The sequence below is a fragment of the Branchiostoma belcheri genome, unplaced genomic scaffold, assembly GCF_001625305.1.
Source record: "Branchiostoma belcheri isolate BF01 breed outbred unplaced genomic scaffold, Haploidv18h27 scaffold6, whole genome shotgun sequence".
NCBI classification, from domain to species: Eukaryota; Metazoa; Chordata; class Leptocardii; order Amphioxiformes; family Branchiostomatidae; genus Branchiostoma; species Branchiostoma belcheri.
The window spans coordinates 1,975,395-1,993,742 of NW_017804242.1; the positions used below are offsets into that span (position 1 = coordinate 1,975,395).

The 18,348-nt window shown below is 46.9% G+C and overlaps 2 protein-coding genes across 2 annotated transcripts in view; both read right to left on the reverse strand.

The window, feature by feature from the left end:
• Positions 1-882: 882 nt before the first annotated feature.
• LOC109482238 (mucin-like protein) lies at positions 883-9,661 on the reverse strand. The gene is made up of 16 exons (XM_019784931.1): positions 9,533-9,661; positions 8,902-9,158; positions 8,445-8,610; positions 7,849-8,118; positions 7,078-7,244; positions 6,532-6,704; positions 5,945-6,144; positions 5,400-5,519; positions 4,874-4,993; positions 4,334-4,477; positions 3,881-4,000; positions 3,395-3,517; positions 2,874-2,977; positions 2,451-2,563; positions 1,711-2,052; positions 883-1,306 (listed from the first exon to the last, which is right to left on the reverse strand). Exons 1-16 carry the CDS (start codon positions 9,588-9,590, stop codon positions 883-885), a joined length of 2,901 nt encoding a protein of 966 aa, XP_019640490.1. The 5' UTR covers positions 9,591-9,661.
• A 501-nt stretch (positions 9,662-10,162) lies between these two features.
• The window catches only part of LOC109482239, an 18,371-nt gene continuing 10,185 nt past the window's right edge, over positions 10,163-18,348 (reverse strand). Inside the window, exons 10-24 of the mRNA XM_019784932.1 lie at positions 18,040-18,258; positions 17,488-17,715; positions 17,089-17,226; positions 16,610-16,831; positions 15,972-16,202; positions 14,516-15,763; positions 14,161-14,372; positions 13,422-13,695; positions 13,016-13,128; positions 12,703-12,796; positions 12,180-12,341; positions 11,552-11,729; positions 10,933-11,074; positions 10,452-10,572; positions 10,163-10,185 (exon numbers count right to left, since the gene is read on the reverse strand). Of these exons, the coding sequence (XP_019640491.1) occupies positions 10,163-10,185; positions 10,452-10,572; positions 10,933-11,074; positions 11,552-11,729; positions 12,180-12,341; positions 12,703-12,796; positions 13,016-13,128; positions 13,422-13,695; positions 14,161-14,372; positions 14,516-15,763; positions 15,972-16,202; positions 16,610-16,831; positions 17,089-17,226; positions 17,488-17,715; positions 18,040-18,258 (3,605 nt within the window). The remainder of the gene's footprint in view (positions 10,186-10,451; positions 10,573-10,932; positions 11,075-11,551; positions 11,730-12,179; positions 12,342-12,702; positions 12,797-13,015; positions 13,129-13,421; positions 13,696-14,160; positions 14,373-14,515; positions 15,764-15,971; positions 16,203-16,609; positions 16,832-17,088; positions 17,227-17,487; positions 17,716-18,039; positions 18,259-18,348) is intronic.

The window sequence follows — 18,348 nt, forward strand, 5'->3', positions numbered from 1 at the left end:
CTGACTGATACTGTACACATGACATACAAAGAACAGGACACAGGAGTTTGCTGATTTTAGTTTATTTCACAATCACATCTTTGTAGACACCAACTTCATGACAGAATGTCACTAGAGGTCAAGTCAGTTTAGCTTTGCAAACTCAATAGACAGTTGAGCTAATCCTCCACTGGTCATGAAAAGAGAAGACAGACGATATGTACAGTTTATACTGGTTCATTGTGCCAGGGAATTACCCTAGCTCTTTTCGACAAGTACATTACGTCCTGAGGACTGCGACCCTTTCCAGTAGGGTAAGCTACAATAGCCAGGACTCGACTCGTGACTTCTTCGTCCACAGTCAGGGTCAAGAACCACTGCACTATGCACACTAGATTCAGATTCTTAAAATATTTTGATGGAGGATATCCATCAACATGTACAAACCTGTGCATAAAAATAAAACGACCATGAAAATGTGACTGGCCTGGCCAAGAGGTAGAAACACACTATTGTACAAAAATAGATTTCCACAATACATTAGACACACAACACACACAACAACAAAGACAACAGTGACTTCTAGTATTGCCCCTTAATTGAAATCCTTGATATTATGTTTTGATGTACACTTGTTCAATTATAGTGGGGTATTTACAATCTCTTTCCCCACAAGGAACATATGTAAATTTGTACTATATTGCCATTGGGAAAAAGATTTTAATTCTATCTTAAAATCAATCAATCAATCAACTAAAGACAAACAATCGTCACTACCGATAGCATTACGGTTCACCAGTAACATTTGCATTCAGTAAACATAAAAGTTTTTTAGTTTTAGGGCTGCAGTTCCTGTGTTTTCTGCAAGGGTGAGCCCTTGTCCTTTCGTGCCTAGCCCTTCAGTCAGCAGTCAGGTGTCCCCGGCGGCTTGGGATAAAGCTCGCTGTCCGCCGGAGCCGCAGGAAGGGAGGATGCCACTGGCAGCAACTGAAGTACGCTGGCTTTCGGTTCCTTTTCGCTCTTCAGGTCCTCCGTGGACTGGTAGGCGGGGTTGGCAACCGCGCCCGACTCTTCTCGACTCAGCGTGCTCGGCTCCCGAACGAAAGTCGGCGCGCGGACCGGCGGCAGAGGCACCCGAACGGGCTGAGACGACGTCGTCCCTCCTGCTGCAGCTTGTGTTGACCACGTTGGAGGAGGAGCGTTAGGATTGGCGGCAGCTTGTCCCTTCTGCAGAGGGCCCCACGCCCGGGTAGACACGCGTTCCTTCTTCACGGGATCCATCCGCAGGTCCTCAGAGGAAATGCCCACTTTCTTCCTTTTTGATTTCCTAGCGAGAGGGTACATCGTAAAACATACATGTTAGTTTAGATGACTTGTGCACTTGTAGGCCTGATCTAAGTTACAACCATACCTCTAGGACTCAGAACCAGAATTCTTTGCACATCTACATCAGGGCATTCCAACCATGATCCCTGAACGAAGACGGGGGACACCACAGACTATATGGAACCTATAATCCACTAATCATCTGCCTAGCTTAATACGTCACAGAAGCGATGGTCTACTCATTTCTTGACAGAGTTGTACAGTCGAAATTTCGGGTAAGTCCAATTTCTTATGTTGAAAATCATACTTTAAACTTGCTTCGTATATGTATGCATTACGTAGTCGTAATTTTAATTATAATAACCTGTAACATACTTGGACATAGCAGTGCGTGTTCATACTTACTTGTACACGTGCACCCCGACGGCGACAACGACTGCCAGCAGCACTAGAGGAACGACCACGGCCACCACAATCACAGCAACGTTCATTCCCGAAGCAGCCACAGGTTCCTCCTCCACTGGAACCAGTAACGCTATGCCTGAGATGTCCCCTCCCAGCACCGCCTCCAGGGCAGACACGTTGGACTGGAGGATGGTCAGAAGCTCGCTCCCAGGGATAGAAGTGTTGCCGGAGGGCAGCAGGACGTAGTACGCAAGCGCGGTGGTGCTGTCGTTGTTCGCTGACGGGTAGCCTGAAGGTCGCTGGACTTGGAGGACGGTGAAGGTCACGGACGTGCTCCTCCGTCTGTTGGAGACAAGAGGGAGACGGTGAAAGGTTATTATTGACACAACAAAAGTACAGCGACTTCGGTAAGGTCCTCTACCACTATACCTACAAGCAAACAAGTGGATACAAATTATCATCTCTGTCAGCCAATCCCAAAAGACTCGATTATGACTTAATTGCGCAAAACAGGATTGTAAGGTTTCCTTCATATATGAACTTACATGCATTCAAAAAACGTTAGATGGATAAACCAACATGTTAAGTTTGACGTATCGTTCACAGTTTCTAAGGTCTACACATGCTTTGACGTATTTGATTACTAGCATTTGTACATAGTTGTGGTTATCCGCTAGAACGCAGATATGTACGTTAAGAGCCACAAAGGACTCAGACGTGGCCTTGTTAAAGTCACTGACCTCCGTGCGCCATCCGAAGTCACCACCCCGCACTCGGCAGCATTGACGGCGCAGTGCTCCGTTACCATGGCAGCGAGCTGAACCGAGAAGGCGTCATCCACGGAGACAGTGTACTAAGGAGAGGGGGGAAGAACAGTGTTTCGGCTTTCTCACGAGAAACTTCTGCATTTGGCTTCTGTATATGGGTTCCAGAATTCTACACATAGGTTGCAGAATTCTGCACATCGGTTTCAAATGAATACTGTATTGTAGATTGCTAAGTTTGCTTCTTAAAAAAAAACTGCCACCAACATTACAACAATGGTGTTATGAATCACTTGGTCAGATGGTTTGACCACGCACGATAAAATTTTCAGACATAAAAACAAGCTCATGTAAAAAAAAATCAACACTGGCACCAATCGGCCAGGTAACGTTTCTCACCTGTTCCAGTGTAATCCCGCAGTTAAAGGTGACAGCGTTGGAGAGGTCCTGGTCAGAGGCGGGTCGTGTGGGGGCAGACACTGGCTTCTCGTCGTCAGGAAGGTCTGAAAAAAGTTCGAACAAAAATGGTCATGAACAAGTTCTTGTTTCAGGGCTCGGTGGGTAAAGTAAAGATGAAGATAAGTGGTACAGCTTGAAGGAAACAGTTTACTCTTAAAACATAGGCTGTGCCAATTTTTTGTATCTACAGCTGTAACAACTTAAAATGTAGCCTCTACCAGGCTTCGGGGGGCAGCTGGAAAGAAGAAACTGGCCCCGGGTGCCGGCAAGCTGTACTCTCTAGCGGACGAACTCCCCTGACACGTTTTGTCTCTAGTTGGCCAATTTTTGCTCTTCTCAATTTCTACTCTGTCCAACCGTCCTCCCGAAGCCTGGTACAGGCTACTAGTAGCATCTACGATCAGTCTTTCGTCACTTTACGGGGCTTAGCCTAAGATAAATCTGCGTAGTTGGTTACTCACCGACGCATTTGCCACCCGTCAAGACCAGTCCGGCAGCACACTCGCAGCTGTAGTTCCCTGGCTTGTTCTTACACACCGTGTTCCCGGTGCAGTTGTACGTCCCGGCATTGCACTCGTCAATGTCTGTGTAGGATAGTTGAAACTGTTAGATTCACTTTCATTCATTCTTCAACATATCTAGGCATTAGGAATCCTGTCTATAGTAACCACTTGATTTTATCGGACTGAATGGTCTTCTTATGCTGAGGTCACATTTCCAAACTGGGCCCGGCCCGGTAGCTCTTGGGAATGAAAAATACTACATTAAAGACAACAAAACACAAGAAAAGTTGTAAAGATAATCATGAGTACTACCTGTGTATATTCCTGATAAGAACTGTTGATTTTTCGTTCATGCAAACAGCCAGGTCGGGGCCCGGTTTGGAAATGTGACTTTAGCATAAGACATACAATTATTTCAGATTACAGTATACAATACTTCCTTACCTTGACAGGTATGCTCGTCCACCAGTTGGTATCCTGTCTCACAAGTACAGTTGTAGCTCCCGTCGGTGTTCACACAGTTTTGGTTGCAGTTGTTCTCCCCCGTCTGACACTCGTTCTTATCTGCAAAATGTGAATTTGAAATCTACCCTCTTTTCTCAGTCATTCATTCCTTTCTCGCGTATTTATAATAAATTGATCTACTGATTGATATAGTTCAAGAAGTCCTGTCAAAGAAGATGATTATAAAAAAAACGAAAGCACAGTGGTCATTAAATCGAACAAAAGCAATAATGCAACAAATTGACTCACAAATATTTTCTATCGGTAGATAAGTGATCAAATAAGCGAGTGAGCAAACAAATCAATGGTACGAGTACTTCATACAAACTGTAACAGCTACATTTTCGGATCAAACCCAGTGACGGTGTACGAGTAGTTTCCCTGCACACTCACCGTTGCAGCTCACCATGTCGTCAGCAAGGACATACCCGGCCTTGCAGGCGCACTCCCTGGGACGCATGCCGCCTCTGTTGTCCAGACACCAGCCCCTGACGAGGTCACATCCCCCCGTGTCTCCCACAGGACATGGGTGGGTGGCTGCAGGGGGGGGGGATGAAAAGTGGTTTATTAGACATGCAAAGTTTCCCTACTTTAATGTCCTATCTAGGCATGTCTTGGTCATCGCCGAGAACGATGGACGAACAAGAAGAATATCTAGGCACAACATTTTGATACCTTCCAAGTCATTACCAGTTCAATCCAACTCTAGCTGTCACAATTAAAGTGAAATCTTTCCACCCACTGTAACTGTCATTTCATCATTGATTATCATAGCCTCTTTAGCAAGTTCTATTGGTCGGAATTTTTACTAAATTGTAGGGTCATACGTGCTGTTTTATCGTATATCAGGACTAATTACTAGTATACAGGGTTTCTTGTAAGCCGGCTATAATAGAGTATGTCTTAATGCCATATTGAGATGCTACGACTCACGTGTGCAGGACTTGCGGTCACCATCCAGTTGGAACCCGGAGTTGCAGGCACAGCTGTACGAGCCCGCGTTGTTGTTGCACACCTGGTCACAGTCGTTAGCTGGGGTGCACTCGTCAACGTCTGTTGTGAATAAACGCGTGGCATTGATACATTAAGTTTAAATGAGTATAGGATTGCCTCCAATGATGCTTCATTAATATGTATCATACCATTGGTTACCATTGGCAGTTATTACATAACTTGTGCATGTCGCAGTGGATCAGGTCATGTAGCAAACACAACCAAGTCCAAACAAGAAATCGAAAATTTCAGACATCTTTCTTCTTTTTTATTCACTATTGTGAACTTCTTTTTGATTCTGTACACATTTCACGGTCACCTCCCAGCCTATAGCTATTGGGAGACCTTTTTGAACCCCAAATCTTACTGTCAGTCTGTGGTTACACCATTCCCCCCACACTTCCTGTGACTATTGAATTCAAATAACTGGGAGACGCACAGGCAAGCACGCACGCCGAAATCTCACCATTGCAGGAGCTTCCGTCCTCTCCCAGCTCATACCCGGCGTCACACGAGCACTGGTAGGAGCCGGGGAAGTTCACGCACAGCTGCGCACAGGATGCTCCCGATGCGCACTCGTCCACGTCTGGAACAGGAACGGGAATGTCATCAGCCAAAATTTACACGAAAACTAACCAATGAGGAAAGAGCTACCTGACCTCAAACATGGTATTACACCATGGAATGTGGTCCATTCCATGATTACACAGTACACGTTCCTAGTGACATCATTCTGCATCCTGCTACCAAGAGCAGCAGCCCTGTCAATCAACTGAAGTCCAATCTCCGCCCGCTCACTTTCAACCAATCCTCGCCGCTCAGGACGAAATACAAACAGACTCCTCCTAAAGCAGCAGCACCGCTCAAAACCACACTTCCGTCACAGAAGTACTGACCCACGTGGTTTCGTTTGAAAAAAAAAAGTAGTTTTAGTTTCCCTGCCTGGTTTCGTTTGAAGAAAATTCAGTTTCCCTACCTGGTTTCGTTTTAAAAGAATTTCAGTCCCCCTACCTGTACATCTCTCCCCGCTGCCCGTGTACCCGCTGGGACAGGAGTCGCACTCGTAGCCGCTGATGTTGGCCGGGGCGGGAAGGTCGTTACACCGGACTCCCGCGTAACACGGCTCGTAGTTAGCTGCGCATGCGTCAATGTCAGACTCGCAGTTCGATCCGGTGTAGCCGGCCGCGCATGTGCACTCTTGCATCACAAACCTGCATTGAAATTAGAATACAAAATCAGAATTTTGGTATGAAGTTCAACATTTTTTTAGTTTGTGCGTGATGACGTTTAGAAGAAATCAAGCTATAGCTAGTTTCATCGATCATTTTATGTTCGATTTTTTAGCACTACACAAGTATTATATAAGATACGAGTTATTTGTTTTTCCCTTTTTACGAATATCAATTGACTTTACATAAAACTTGTCTTTTTACCCTGGTAACAATTCTCCAGGGAATTTTACCGGCCCCATTTTTTCTAACAGCCTATCTTTCCAACTGGCCCTTTTGATTACTGACATCCTTCGATAGCAAACTCTGCCAGCACCGTAGGGATACTGGGAGCTCCCGATAACATGATAAACGCATGCTAGACCTTACCTGGTGTTATTGGAGGAACTGTGCGTCCCTCCGCTGGAGGCACAGCCGCCGCCGTTCTCACAGTTGCAGAGGTACACCGTCGGCCAGTAGAGGGCGCTCGCGCCGCCCGCGTCCGTCACCAGAACCCGCAGGTCGAACGGCTCCGCCCGGTCCACCTGCCAGCTGAAGGAGGCCTTTGGTAGAGACAAACGGATATGTTTACATGGTGATCTAGGAATTCTCAAAAAGTTTAACATTCGGAGCTGCTTATAAGGAGGGAGAATGACGTAACCGCAGACTGACGGGAAGGTCTAAATTGGAGGTCTCCCCGCAGGGTGGGAGGAAGCAGTGGTGCAGTGGAGGAACTCAAGGATATATGCACAGAATCACACACATTCACAATAATGAATAAAACAAGAAAATTCGAGATAAGCTACTTTTACTCGTGTTGGGCAAAAGTATCAAACTGCATAAGTGAACAAAACTAGAAATAACATTCTATACTCAAAATATAAATGTTATTCGATGTGTGAAATATCAGTTTTCAATGGTTTTCTTATAACTTACCGTATTTCCACTGGCAGTCAGAACGGACGCCGGCAGGTCGGACGGTTCTGATACGGAGAAGCTGACGGAGTCTCCGTTCCTGTCCTGGGCCGTCAGGGAGAACTCTAACGTCTGCTGGTACACGGCGTACAGCACGGTAGGGCCCGTCACGCTGGGAGGGTAGTTACCTACGGGGGGATGGATTAAAGAATGGATGGATGAAAGAATGAATGAATGAATGAATGAATGAATGAATTTTATTGCTCGATGATCGATTATCACAAATGGTACCATGTATGGCAACAACCAAGGAACAGCAATACTGCGAGAACAATTATGTATCATACATTTAGAACTACAAAGCATTATCGATAACAGTACACGAGTTACGCTATGGATGATTTGGTCTAGCTTTTTAATGGAGTACAAACAAGTTGATATTGACGAACAATAATGGCAATTTGGTTGCAATTTGTGGTTAATTCATACCAAATCTTTTTGAAGATGCTACTAACAATCACATAGCAGGAAGATTGCTCTAGGACAGCTTCTTTATGCTGAGGTCACAATTCCAAAACCGGGGCCCGGCCGGGCTGTTTCGATTACCGAAAAATCAACAATTTATATCATTAATATACACAAATAGTTCTCATTATTAATTTTTTCAACTTTTTTTGTGCTTTGTTGTCTTTTATATCGTACTTTTCGTTCCATAAGACTGCCCGGCCGGGCCCCGGTTTGGAACTGTGACCTCAGCATTACATAAATGCAAGAACTATGAGAAGAACTTACTTGTCTTCTGCGAGCCGTCCTGGATGGTACTGGACTGGTGCAGAGAGGCCTCCCCGACTGCCACGTCTCCCGTCTGCAGGACGTCGTACAGACACGCCTGGTTCTCCCCGCACTTGTCCCGCGCCTGCTGCAGCAGCGCCGGGTCGGCGGAGGAGTCCATCTCGTCTCCGAAGGTGGGCTCAAAGGTGTCGTCCTGGAACGTGTCTACCCCCTGGCCGCCCTCGTAGTGGAACAGGGAGACCTTGTCACCGGCAGTGGCCGTCACTTGCCCTGTGTCGTGCATAACGTGATACGAGTACTAAGGTGGATGACTTTATTTGAATATCCACAGCTTGAAACCTCAGCTATTCGTCCTATGGTCCTCACATTAACACACGTAAGTAAATTTTCTTCCTCTGGATGCCATAAGGAGCATAAGGGACTGTCTGTATAAACCTTTAATAGTCTACTGCATTTGCGGGCAAGCAAAAATATGTCTTGAAAACGCTTCAAGCTCGTAATGTAATCTCCGCAAGGGTTAGGGTTAAAATTGTCGTAGTGTCGAAACATGGGATAAACGGTCAAAAATAATACACTTAGTAAACGCCAGAACTTACAAGAACGTCCGAAGTCGAAAATCTGTCTCTCGGTGGAGTTAGTTGACAGAACCGTCCCGTCATACATCGTGAAGTCGTTGGTTTGATCTCCGTCCCAGACTCCCAGCAGGCCTTTCGTCTTCCCCTTGAAGGACTCGGGAGCCGAGAAGACGATCGACATCATGCCCTGTAGGTCAGAGTTTAAAGCAACGCGTTTAATTTTAGTAAGAAGACTTGATCTATCAACAGTCACTCTTAGGTACAAGAAAACAGTTACTCAAGCAACTGCACAGATTTTGAAAATTAAACTGTCAGATGTTTCAAGTTTTCAGTTTTCTTGTGTACCTTATTACCTGGATGTCTAACCTTTATAGGCGAGTCACTCTGATGTTTATGTTGTACATGCGATCTTAATCATAAAATCAAGGACCTTAAAAATTGGATCGTTCTAAAGCTTATTATTAAAACCTGAACGTACCTGTTCTACTTGTGCAGTCGCTGACACCCCTGTGCTGTAGTAGACTTTGAATTCGCTAGCGCTTGGCCTTGAAACCAACACGTTGTCCTCTTGGATAATGGTTGAGCTGACGTTTCCGTATACGGTCATGTCTTGCAGTGTACCATCGATATACAGCTTCATGCCTGATGCCGAATTGGAATCTATGTTCACTTGAATCGGGACGCCTCCACTCTTTCGAATGACCATGGCAGAAAAGGCTGTCGCTGTAGTGGTGCCTGGGGGAAATTCAATGAGAACAATGAATGGGTATTGAGAAGCGAAAAGGAATTGAAATTTGTGTTGATGAATGTCGGCAACCGTGATATTTGTGCAGTCAACATGTCAGTGACTATGTAGTTTGAACGTGCTAGCCTCTACCTGGCATGGGAAGAGGCTATAGTGAAAGTAGAAATTGGCCAAATTCACAGATAACATGTTAGGGAAGTTGGTCCTGAACGACAATTTGTACTCCTTTAACTGATCAAGCCCCCTGGCATGTTATCTGTCTATTCGACCAATTTCTGTTCTTTCCAGTCGCTTCTAAAGCACTGTGGAGTTTATGAACTTGCAGTCTTTGCCTAATATAAACCGATGTGAAACTTATATTTACCTTCTGGAAACTCGGTCCTGGCTTGCAGTTGATACTGTCCGTTGTCCACATCTGCCATGATGTACTCGCCTTTACCGTTAAAGGTGTACCCCTTCCCGTCCAGCGTGGCGATGTGAGGGTCACCCCATGTCCAGCCTGTGGTAGGATAGGAATAAACGATACCATTAGACATTTCTATGTACGGTAGGTGATTGGTATCATTACCTCCGTGGGAGGAGACATCCTTCCGCGGAAGGGTTTTGTGAGAGATTCAGATTTTCATGTTCGCAGCTTTTTCTCGCGTTTGGGTGGACGGAATCTTTTGAGACTCGGTATATGTTTTGCTATTGGGCTGCAGATGATGCACGTTCTTTTGTTTTTATTGTATATGTGTTTTCGGGCGTGAAAATGGTGTCTTTTGGTGCCCCAAAACACCCCTTTGAGCGTGAAAGTGGTCGCGACCGTTGACCTTTGGCGTTTTAAGCTTTTCGCGGTCTGGTCCACTTATATGACCCCTCACACAGAGGGGTGTCCGGTCTCGATAAATTCTTTGTTTAAAACCCTATATAAAAATATACAATAAAAAGCCCGGAGGTATAAAATCTCAGATTTGTTGAACATGTTTAGTCGTCAAATCTTTGTTTATATTTTTCAGATGTAAACTTTCTTTACTTCTTGGATACAGAAAAAAAACCTTGTTGGCTGTGGTGTCATGCTTTATGTCTTCAATTCTTAAAACGGTTAGATGATGAAAATTCATGCAGCTTGGACGTTTTGCCAATCTTATATTTTTCGTGCTCTTGTGTTAGATTTGTAGTCTGCGGGAAATTGCATCCATAAAATTTACGTACTTTTGCCTTAGAGAAATGCTAGAAGATCAGCACAATGGTTATTCTACACGACAAACATTTAAGGCGAGTCTGCATTGAAAAAGACCTACTCCATATGGGCGGGACGTATCTTGAGCAGTTGGCTGACGGACGCTTCTCGTAGAACAGGTCACAGGTCCCTACGCTTTCCACGCAGCAGTTCGTGTATGCCCGGTCGTCTTCTTCCTCGTCCTGCAAGAAGACGCATGCAAATAAAGAAAGTTTAATACTACTGATGCAGTGTTTACCGTTAACGTTTGTTCCTATGGAAGTCGTAAATAAATAAACGAATACCCCAACCCCGTACCCTAACTCTTATCCCGTACCTTAACCCGTACTCCGTACCCTGACCTCATACCTAACCCGTTCCCCAACCCTGTACCTTAACCCTAAACCCGCACCCCGTACCCCAACCCATACCCTACCCCGTACCCAAACGCCATACCCTAACCCCAATCCCGTTCACCGTACCTTAACTCTAACCCATACCCCAACCCCGTACCCAAATCCCAATCCCACACACCGTACACTAGCCCATACCGTAACCCTAACCTGAATAACATGTCCTCCATCTGGACTCCCAGTCACCAGTGCGCCGTCTTCATAGCAGCACTTCTGCACCAGCCCGTCCGCTGTGGGGAAGGCGCTGTAACCGCAGATACCATATCCCCAGCTGCTCCAGTCTATCCGGAAACTACAGAGACAAGAGGCAGACTTTTCAACAACAAAGTTGTGGTAAGAAAAGCAAAAGCGAAACTAGCTTAGATAAACTCAGTGAACAGTGCAGCTACTCTGAAATGGTCTTGGAAGAGAAGACAGTTTGTGCGGATTCATTGCACCCTGCAAAATTATAACTGCATGCAGCTGCGAGCGTTGGTTAAAGCTATCTAGTGAAAATGACCTTTCTGTACTTGGTAGCACGAGTTCCAGTCCTTGTCCCATTACATTATAAGTAGACCTTTCGGTGGCAAAGTCGTAACCAACCGGCAAGACACTATCAAATTGGCCGGACACAGTACCCAGTTGGTCATCTACGGCAGGTGCCTTGACCCGGATTCCAGTCTTGTTGGCCAACAGGTGAAGAAGCGGATTCTGGGGAGTGAAGCCATGCTTCAGGCTAAAAGTTGGTTACGACCGCGAGACCACAAGATTGCATGGAGATAACACTTACGCTCCATCGAACCACATCTGCCATTCGGTGCAGGGGCAGTCCGGCAGCTGATCCAGGGCGTTTCGTACGCTCGCGTCCGCGGGGTCCGGCTGGTCCCGGTACCAGGCCAGGCACTCCAGCCGGGCGTCCATCGTGCCGTCCGAGTCCTCCATCCTCACCATCCACTGACCGGTATAGCCTAAATTCATTGACGTTGGATAAATTGGTCAACAACCATTCACACATACATTTAATCTTCCGATCCTCATTGACCAGTAAGTCCTACATGTACATTACTGGGGCGTTAGGTAAATTTGTTGCAAAGTTTTTCCCAAAGGCTGATCGCAAGAAATATATAAAAAACGGACAAACAACGGAAAACAATATAACACGTGAGTAATTTAAATGCCTCAAATGGAACATTGTTAGGGCCTACAGTGTCAAAAAAGCTGGCTTGATTAGTAGAATATCATCGCATCCGAGTAATCGCCACATGAATGTCGGTCCTCTCAATGATATGATTAAATCTTAATTTGCTTCAGGCTTACAATATTGCCTATGGTCAAACAGTCTTATTCGGGAATCAGCAATCAACCACCCTTTCAGCACCAAGGACATGACCCATATTATGAACAGAGCGAAGATTTACCTGTATTGCCCTCGACCTCATCCAACAAATACATCCTCTGGGTTCCAGAGTACGTGGGAAGGTTGAGGACGTTCTGTCCACCGTCCCCGGCACTGAAGCCTGCTACCGGCCACGGGAGGTCCTCAACATCCGTGAAGTACTGGTAGTACTCCTCGCTAAAACCTGAACAACGGCATGGCACGGTCAAATACTTTTTAAGCTTTCGCTAAGTGGACTATAGTTAAAAAGACTTGATTCCAGACTACTACTCTCTATAATTTGATGATTGTTGAGAATAGTTTCCAACTTGTCATGCTGTATCTTTTTTTACTTCTATGAACGACTTTTCAAGTTTATATCAAGACAAAACAACAAGGACAATTAGAGGTTAGCAAATGGCAGCTGCAATTATTGAAACCAATATGACGTGATGTACTGTGAGGCTGCTTTTAGTCAGATATATGCTTTATTTTCATATAAATAGTCATGTAGGTCAATATCATTAAACGTATGGTCGAATGTTGAAGAAAAATCCGGAATGTACCTGGATAAACCCAGTTGAGTCCTCCACTCGGGTAGATGGCCTTGCCGAAGGAATGTGTGGCGTTTGTCATGAGCACAGTCTGGAACGTGTTCGTCTGTAGCAGATGCGAAAACAACAAGAAAATGTTCATGTACGGTATGCGGTAATGCTGAATGCACTTAGGATGCCGCAAAGGACAAGCGATGGAACTTCTAGGCGCTGTGTAGAATTTGACGAGGAAACATTTTTCCCTTTCAACGATCATCGAATCGTGATTGCTAATAGTAAGAAAATACCAGCTGGAAAGCTACCAGCGATTTTTTAAGGTTTGTACCTGCACGCCAGTGAGATCACATTCCTCGCAGCCCCAGCCTCTATAACAGCTGCAGCCGATGTAGGGGGGCAGACGGACCCATGTCACCACCAGCGCCCATGTAGGCCTGAAATCTGTCGGAAAAAATCACAGGACATTGAATAAACAATGAATTACATTTCAAAACGTGCAGAAACAGCGATTGTACATTTGAATTCCCTATCTTATAAGCTACATTTATATCCCTGCAGTTGCACTACAGTCATGGTCATTTTAATCTGATGTTGAATAATTCATAACTTTATCGTAATCTGATGTTGAATAACTTCAGAAGGGTCTTAACAATGTACATTGTGGGCCATCTTGTATGTTTCTTCAGTATGAATTTAGGCATCATGTACTTTGTATGTCATGTAGGGCAACCTACCTGGAAGGGATGAATCGTAGTCATTCGCATCTTCACCGGCGCGGCTCAAGATCTCCTCAGTCCTCGCCTGCCCGTCGTTCTCTGCATACGAGTGGAAGTAGATGTGCGAGTGCTCGGTCACGTCTGTCCGGTCCTGTGAGAGGCTGGACGCGTCCGACATGGCCCAGAACGGCGCCATCATGGCGATGTTGTTGTACGCGCGGCGGGTGCCGAACAGATACGGGAGCCACGGGGCCCACGCCGTCTCGAACGAGATCACGCCGTTGTCGCAAATCTGATGAGGCACAATTAAGAGTTAATGACCCGTAACGAGGTGTATATGGTGCCATGAGGCCTGGCCATTTCCCACAACCACCGATTGAACCGCCAAGTGAGCGCGGCGAAATGGTGAGATTATTCACCACTGGTAAGTATACGGCATCACAACCAATATAAAATGGGACTTTTGATTGATCGACGTCCCCTGGCTAAATGACAATAGGCAATAACCAAGTTTTAAGATGGCCATTGTGATATAGATTATGATGATGACGACGATGTACTGTGTTCTGCATCTCAGAGTTGTTGAAACAGCCTCTGGCTGCAATAATTGTTTATTCATTTCGTAATTTCGTTCCGCATTTTTTGAAGCCTTAGTGTCTAAACAAGTCAAGTCAGCTAAAGTCAGATTAAGTCTACCTTTTGATAAAGACTAAGATGTGAACAATGACAACACGCTCAATATATCAGAAGTACTCACGTTAAGTTCGTAGTGCCTTTTTCCAAAGAACGGAAACCCTTCGTCGTTGATGGGATACTCCAAACACTCTCCCCAGTAGTGGCCATCTCCACTGTTCAGGAGATTCTCATACTCCAGATCTCCAGCATCCAGACCGAACGGGTACAGAGTGGGGTCTTCAAGCGGGTTTGGCCTGGTTGTAGTAGCTGGCCTGGGCCCCTCCGTTGGAGTATCTGTTAGGAACAAAAGGAAGAAAGACAATTGTTAGGGATGTCATACACAGATCGCTATCAACTATGTTGGTATTGTCATAGACTTATTAATCTATTCAGATTATGGTATAATACGGCAATCTAGCCATAGAAAATGTACCCACCATTTCCGTCGTCCCCACTCGCTTCATCGTCCCCAGAGCCACCCGATCCGTCGTCCCCAGAGCCACCCGGTCCGTCGTCCCCAGAGCCACCCGATCCGTCGTCCCCGGAGCCACCCGATCCGTCGTCCCCAGAACCATCCGGTCCGTCGTCCCCAGAGCCACCCGATCCGTCGTCCCCAGAGCCACCCGATCCGTCGTCCCCAGAGCCACCCGATCCGTCGTCCCCAGAACCATCCGGCCCGTCGTCCCCAGAGCCACCCGATCCGTCGTCCCCAGAACCATCCGGTCCGTTGTCCCCAGAGCCACCCGATCCGTCGTCCCCAGAGCCACCCGATCCGTCGTCCCCAGAACCATCCGGTCCGTCGTCCCCAGAACCATCCGGTCCGTCGTCCCCAGAACCACTCGATCCGTCGTCCCCAGAACCACCCGGTCCGTCGTCCCCAGAGCCACCTGGTCCGTCGTCCCCAGAACCATCCGGCCCCTCCTCTCCGGAGCCATCCGGATTATCATCTCCAGACCCACTCGGTTCATAGTCTCCGGAGCCGGTTGGTCCCTCCTCCCCGGAGCCATCCGGTCCCTCCTCCCCGGAGCCATCCGGAATATCGTCTCCAGACCCACTCGGTCCATAGTCTCCGGAGCCATCCGGAATATCGTCTCCAGACCCACTTGGCCCATAGTCTCCGGAGCCACTTGGTCCATCCGGTCCGTCGTCCCCAGAGCCATCGTCTCCGGAGCCATCCGGAATGTCATCTCCCGACCCACTCGGCCCATAGTCCCCGGAGCCGGTTGGTCCCTCCTCCCCGGAGCCATCCGGAATATCGTCTCCAGACCCAGTCGGTCCATCGTCTCCGGAGCCATCCGGAATATCATCTCCAGACCTACTCGGCCCATAGTCTCCGGAGCCGGTTGGTCCCTCCTCCCCGGAGCCATACGGCCCCTCTTCCCCGGAGCCATCCGGAATATCGTCTCCAGACCCACTCGGTCCATCGTCTCCGGAGCCATCCGGAATGTCATCTCCCGACCCACTCGGCCCATAGTCTCCGGAGCCGGTTGGCCCCTCCTCCCCGGAGCCATCTGGAATATCGTCTCCAGACCCAGTCGGTCCATTGTCCCCGGAGCCATCCGGAATGTCATCTCCCGACCCACTCGGTCCATAGTCTCCGGAGCCGCTTGGTTCATAGTCTCCAGAGCCACTTGGTCCATAGACCCCAGAGCCTTTAGCCATTTCACAAAAAGTCCCAGAATATCCTGAAATCAAATTAAGATAAAATGTTATCCATGCCATCTTAGCAGCGTCTCCGGGTATTCCATCGTTACTACATGTAGAGTCGTGTTTAGACATAACAACACAATATTAACATACATGAAATTCCATGGACGTCGACGGAAACATCAGGAGAGGATCTATTTTATCATTGAAAAACTAGAACAAAACGACGGGAAACCGGCTACATACCTTCCTCACAATCGCACTCGTGATAGTGTCCCTCACAATCCACTGGGCGACAATGTCCATTCTCGCAGCTGTCTTCTAGGCATTCCCCCACCACAAACTCGCAGTAAGGCCCGGTGAAATCCGGCGGACAGGAACAATAGACATCTCCCCACGACTCCGTCTGGCAGGTCGCCCCGTTCTCACACTCGTCCAAACTACAGTCGGTGGGCACGGTGGTCTCACACACTTTACCTAAATCAGGCAGACAGTTTTTTAGCTATCAGAAATGTAATTTCCAACCAACTTCTCCTGAGCAAGGAGAGTCTACATTAGCTTGCTTTTACCATTGGCTGCCCGTACTAAGCAACTGGTAAGTCTGGTGGCCATTTTGACCGTCTCCTGGCCCCAAATGATTGGAGATTATTAGAATTAGAAGAGTATGTACAAAAGTAGGTTTGGATTTTTTTAGCTTATAGATAGAGTAGCGTCAACGGCCTTGGCATATTACACAAATCATACAAGTTTTTAGAAAAATGACATTTTGGACATATCCGAATATTTTGCACATTAAGATATACGGATTTAATGGTCCATTGGCAAGAACATTAACACGGTGAATGTCCTTTTAAGTAGTTATGGACCTTAAGAGGAATTTCTACCTGTAAATCCCCATGGGCAGTTGCAGTAGGCGTAGTCAGGCATGGTAGTATCGAAGTGACAGGTGCCTCCCTGCATGCAGGGGTTCTCTCCCGAGCTGCAGGGGTCGTTGAAGGTGTCACATGTCGGTGGGTCGAACCCCAGCGGACAGTCGCAGTACCAGCCTCCTTCGGGATCCGGGCAGCAGGAGGCGCCGTTTTGACAAGGGGAGCTGCTGCAACCGTCTGTGATTGGGAGGGGGGTAATATGCTGATGAGTCCGACGAATGATTTTTTAAACCTTCTTGTGAGAATGAAGTCAGGCTGCCTACTCTTAAAGCAGAGGATCAGGCTTCGGCTTATTTTGACGTGTTTGAGGTTATTTATCAGAATTCCCTTTTTTAACCTGGTATTTTTTTCACGCCAGCCTCGGGTGGCAAATGGCAGCTGCCTTGATGCGAAGATGGATACAAAAGATCATAAGTAGGAACGTCTGAACTCACCGGTCTCGTTGTAGTCACCCGAGCCATCTCCAGACACGTCATAGTCTCCAGACCCACTTGGTCCATAGTCCCCAGAACCACTTGGTCCATAGCCCCCAGAACCATCTCCCTCCACTTCACAGTAAGTCCCAGAATATCCTGGAATAATAGATTGAAAAGGTAATTATGCAATATTGGTATGGGCTCTTTTAGACAAATAGACAAATAGTCAACATTTGTACAGGTAGTGTTTTGGAAAAAATGTACCATTGTCTTTATTGCGTAGTCATCAGTGATAATTTAATAAATATTCACGTGAGGCCAAAATAAAAAAAAAGGTAGTGTAAATAAGAAAAGAAAATAAATGAGTATGATACGGACAACGAGATGCAGCCCATGTTGAGGTTCCCCATCACATACCTTCCTCGCAGTTACAGGCGTAGTAGCCATCACAGATCCATTCCACGCAGTCGCCGTTCATGCAGGTGTCTTCCTCGCATTCCCCTATGACGAACTCGCATGAGGGCCCCGAGAAACCCTCCGGACAGCTACACCAGGCATCTCCCCACGACTCGGGAACACAGGTTCCTCCGTTCTGACACTCGTCTGAGGTACAGTCGATGGGAGTCGCGAACTCACACGCTCGCCCTGGTAAAAAACGGACGGGGTTAAGTGTTGGTGACATGCATGTAGCATGGTGATCAAGGGATAATACTAAAAGCCTTTAATCTTGTTAATGACATGGTAGGAATGATCTAATAGTTTGTGGTGTCGATTAAGGTATTGAGATACAGAAGGGAATTGTTACTCAAGCAACAGGATGGATTTTGAAAACTGTCAGGCGTCTCAAGTGTCATTCACAACTTTCGACAGTGGCTAACAGAACCTATCATGAGTTGAACTTATCCAAAAACCTCTTGCAGGCTGGTTAGAGGACGTTGTTTAGTGATAGAAGCAAATCAACCTTCTTACCTGTGAATCCTGGTGGACACTGGCAGTAGGCTTGGTTACTGTAGGAGTCGAAAGAACAGGTGCCTCCCTGCATGCAGGGGTTCTCTCCCGAGCTGCAGGGGTCGTTAAAAGTGGTGCAGCCCGGTTCCTCGTACCCTAGCAGGCAGTAACAGTACCAGCCTCCTTCGGGGGCCTCGCAGCAGCCAGCGTGGTTCTGACAAGGGGAGTCGCTGCACGTACCTGCAGAAAGAGGGAACTTGTTTGAGACGTTGCAATATTGCAGTTTTTCTCAAGACTATTCGGAGTACAACATCCCAACTTGAATTATTT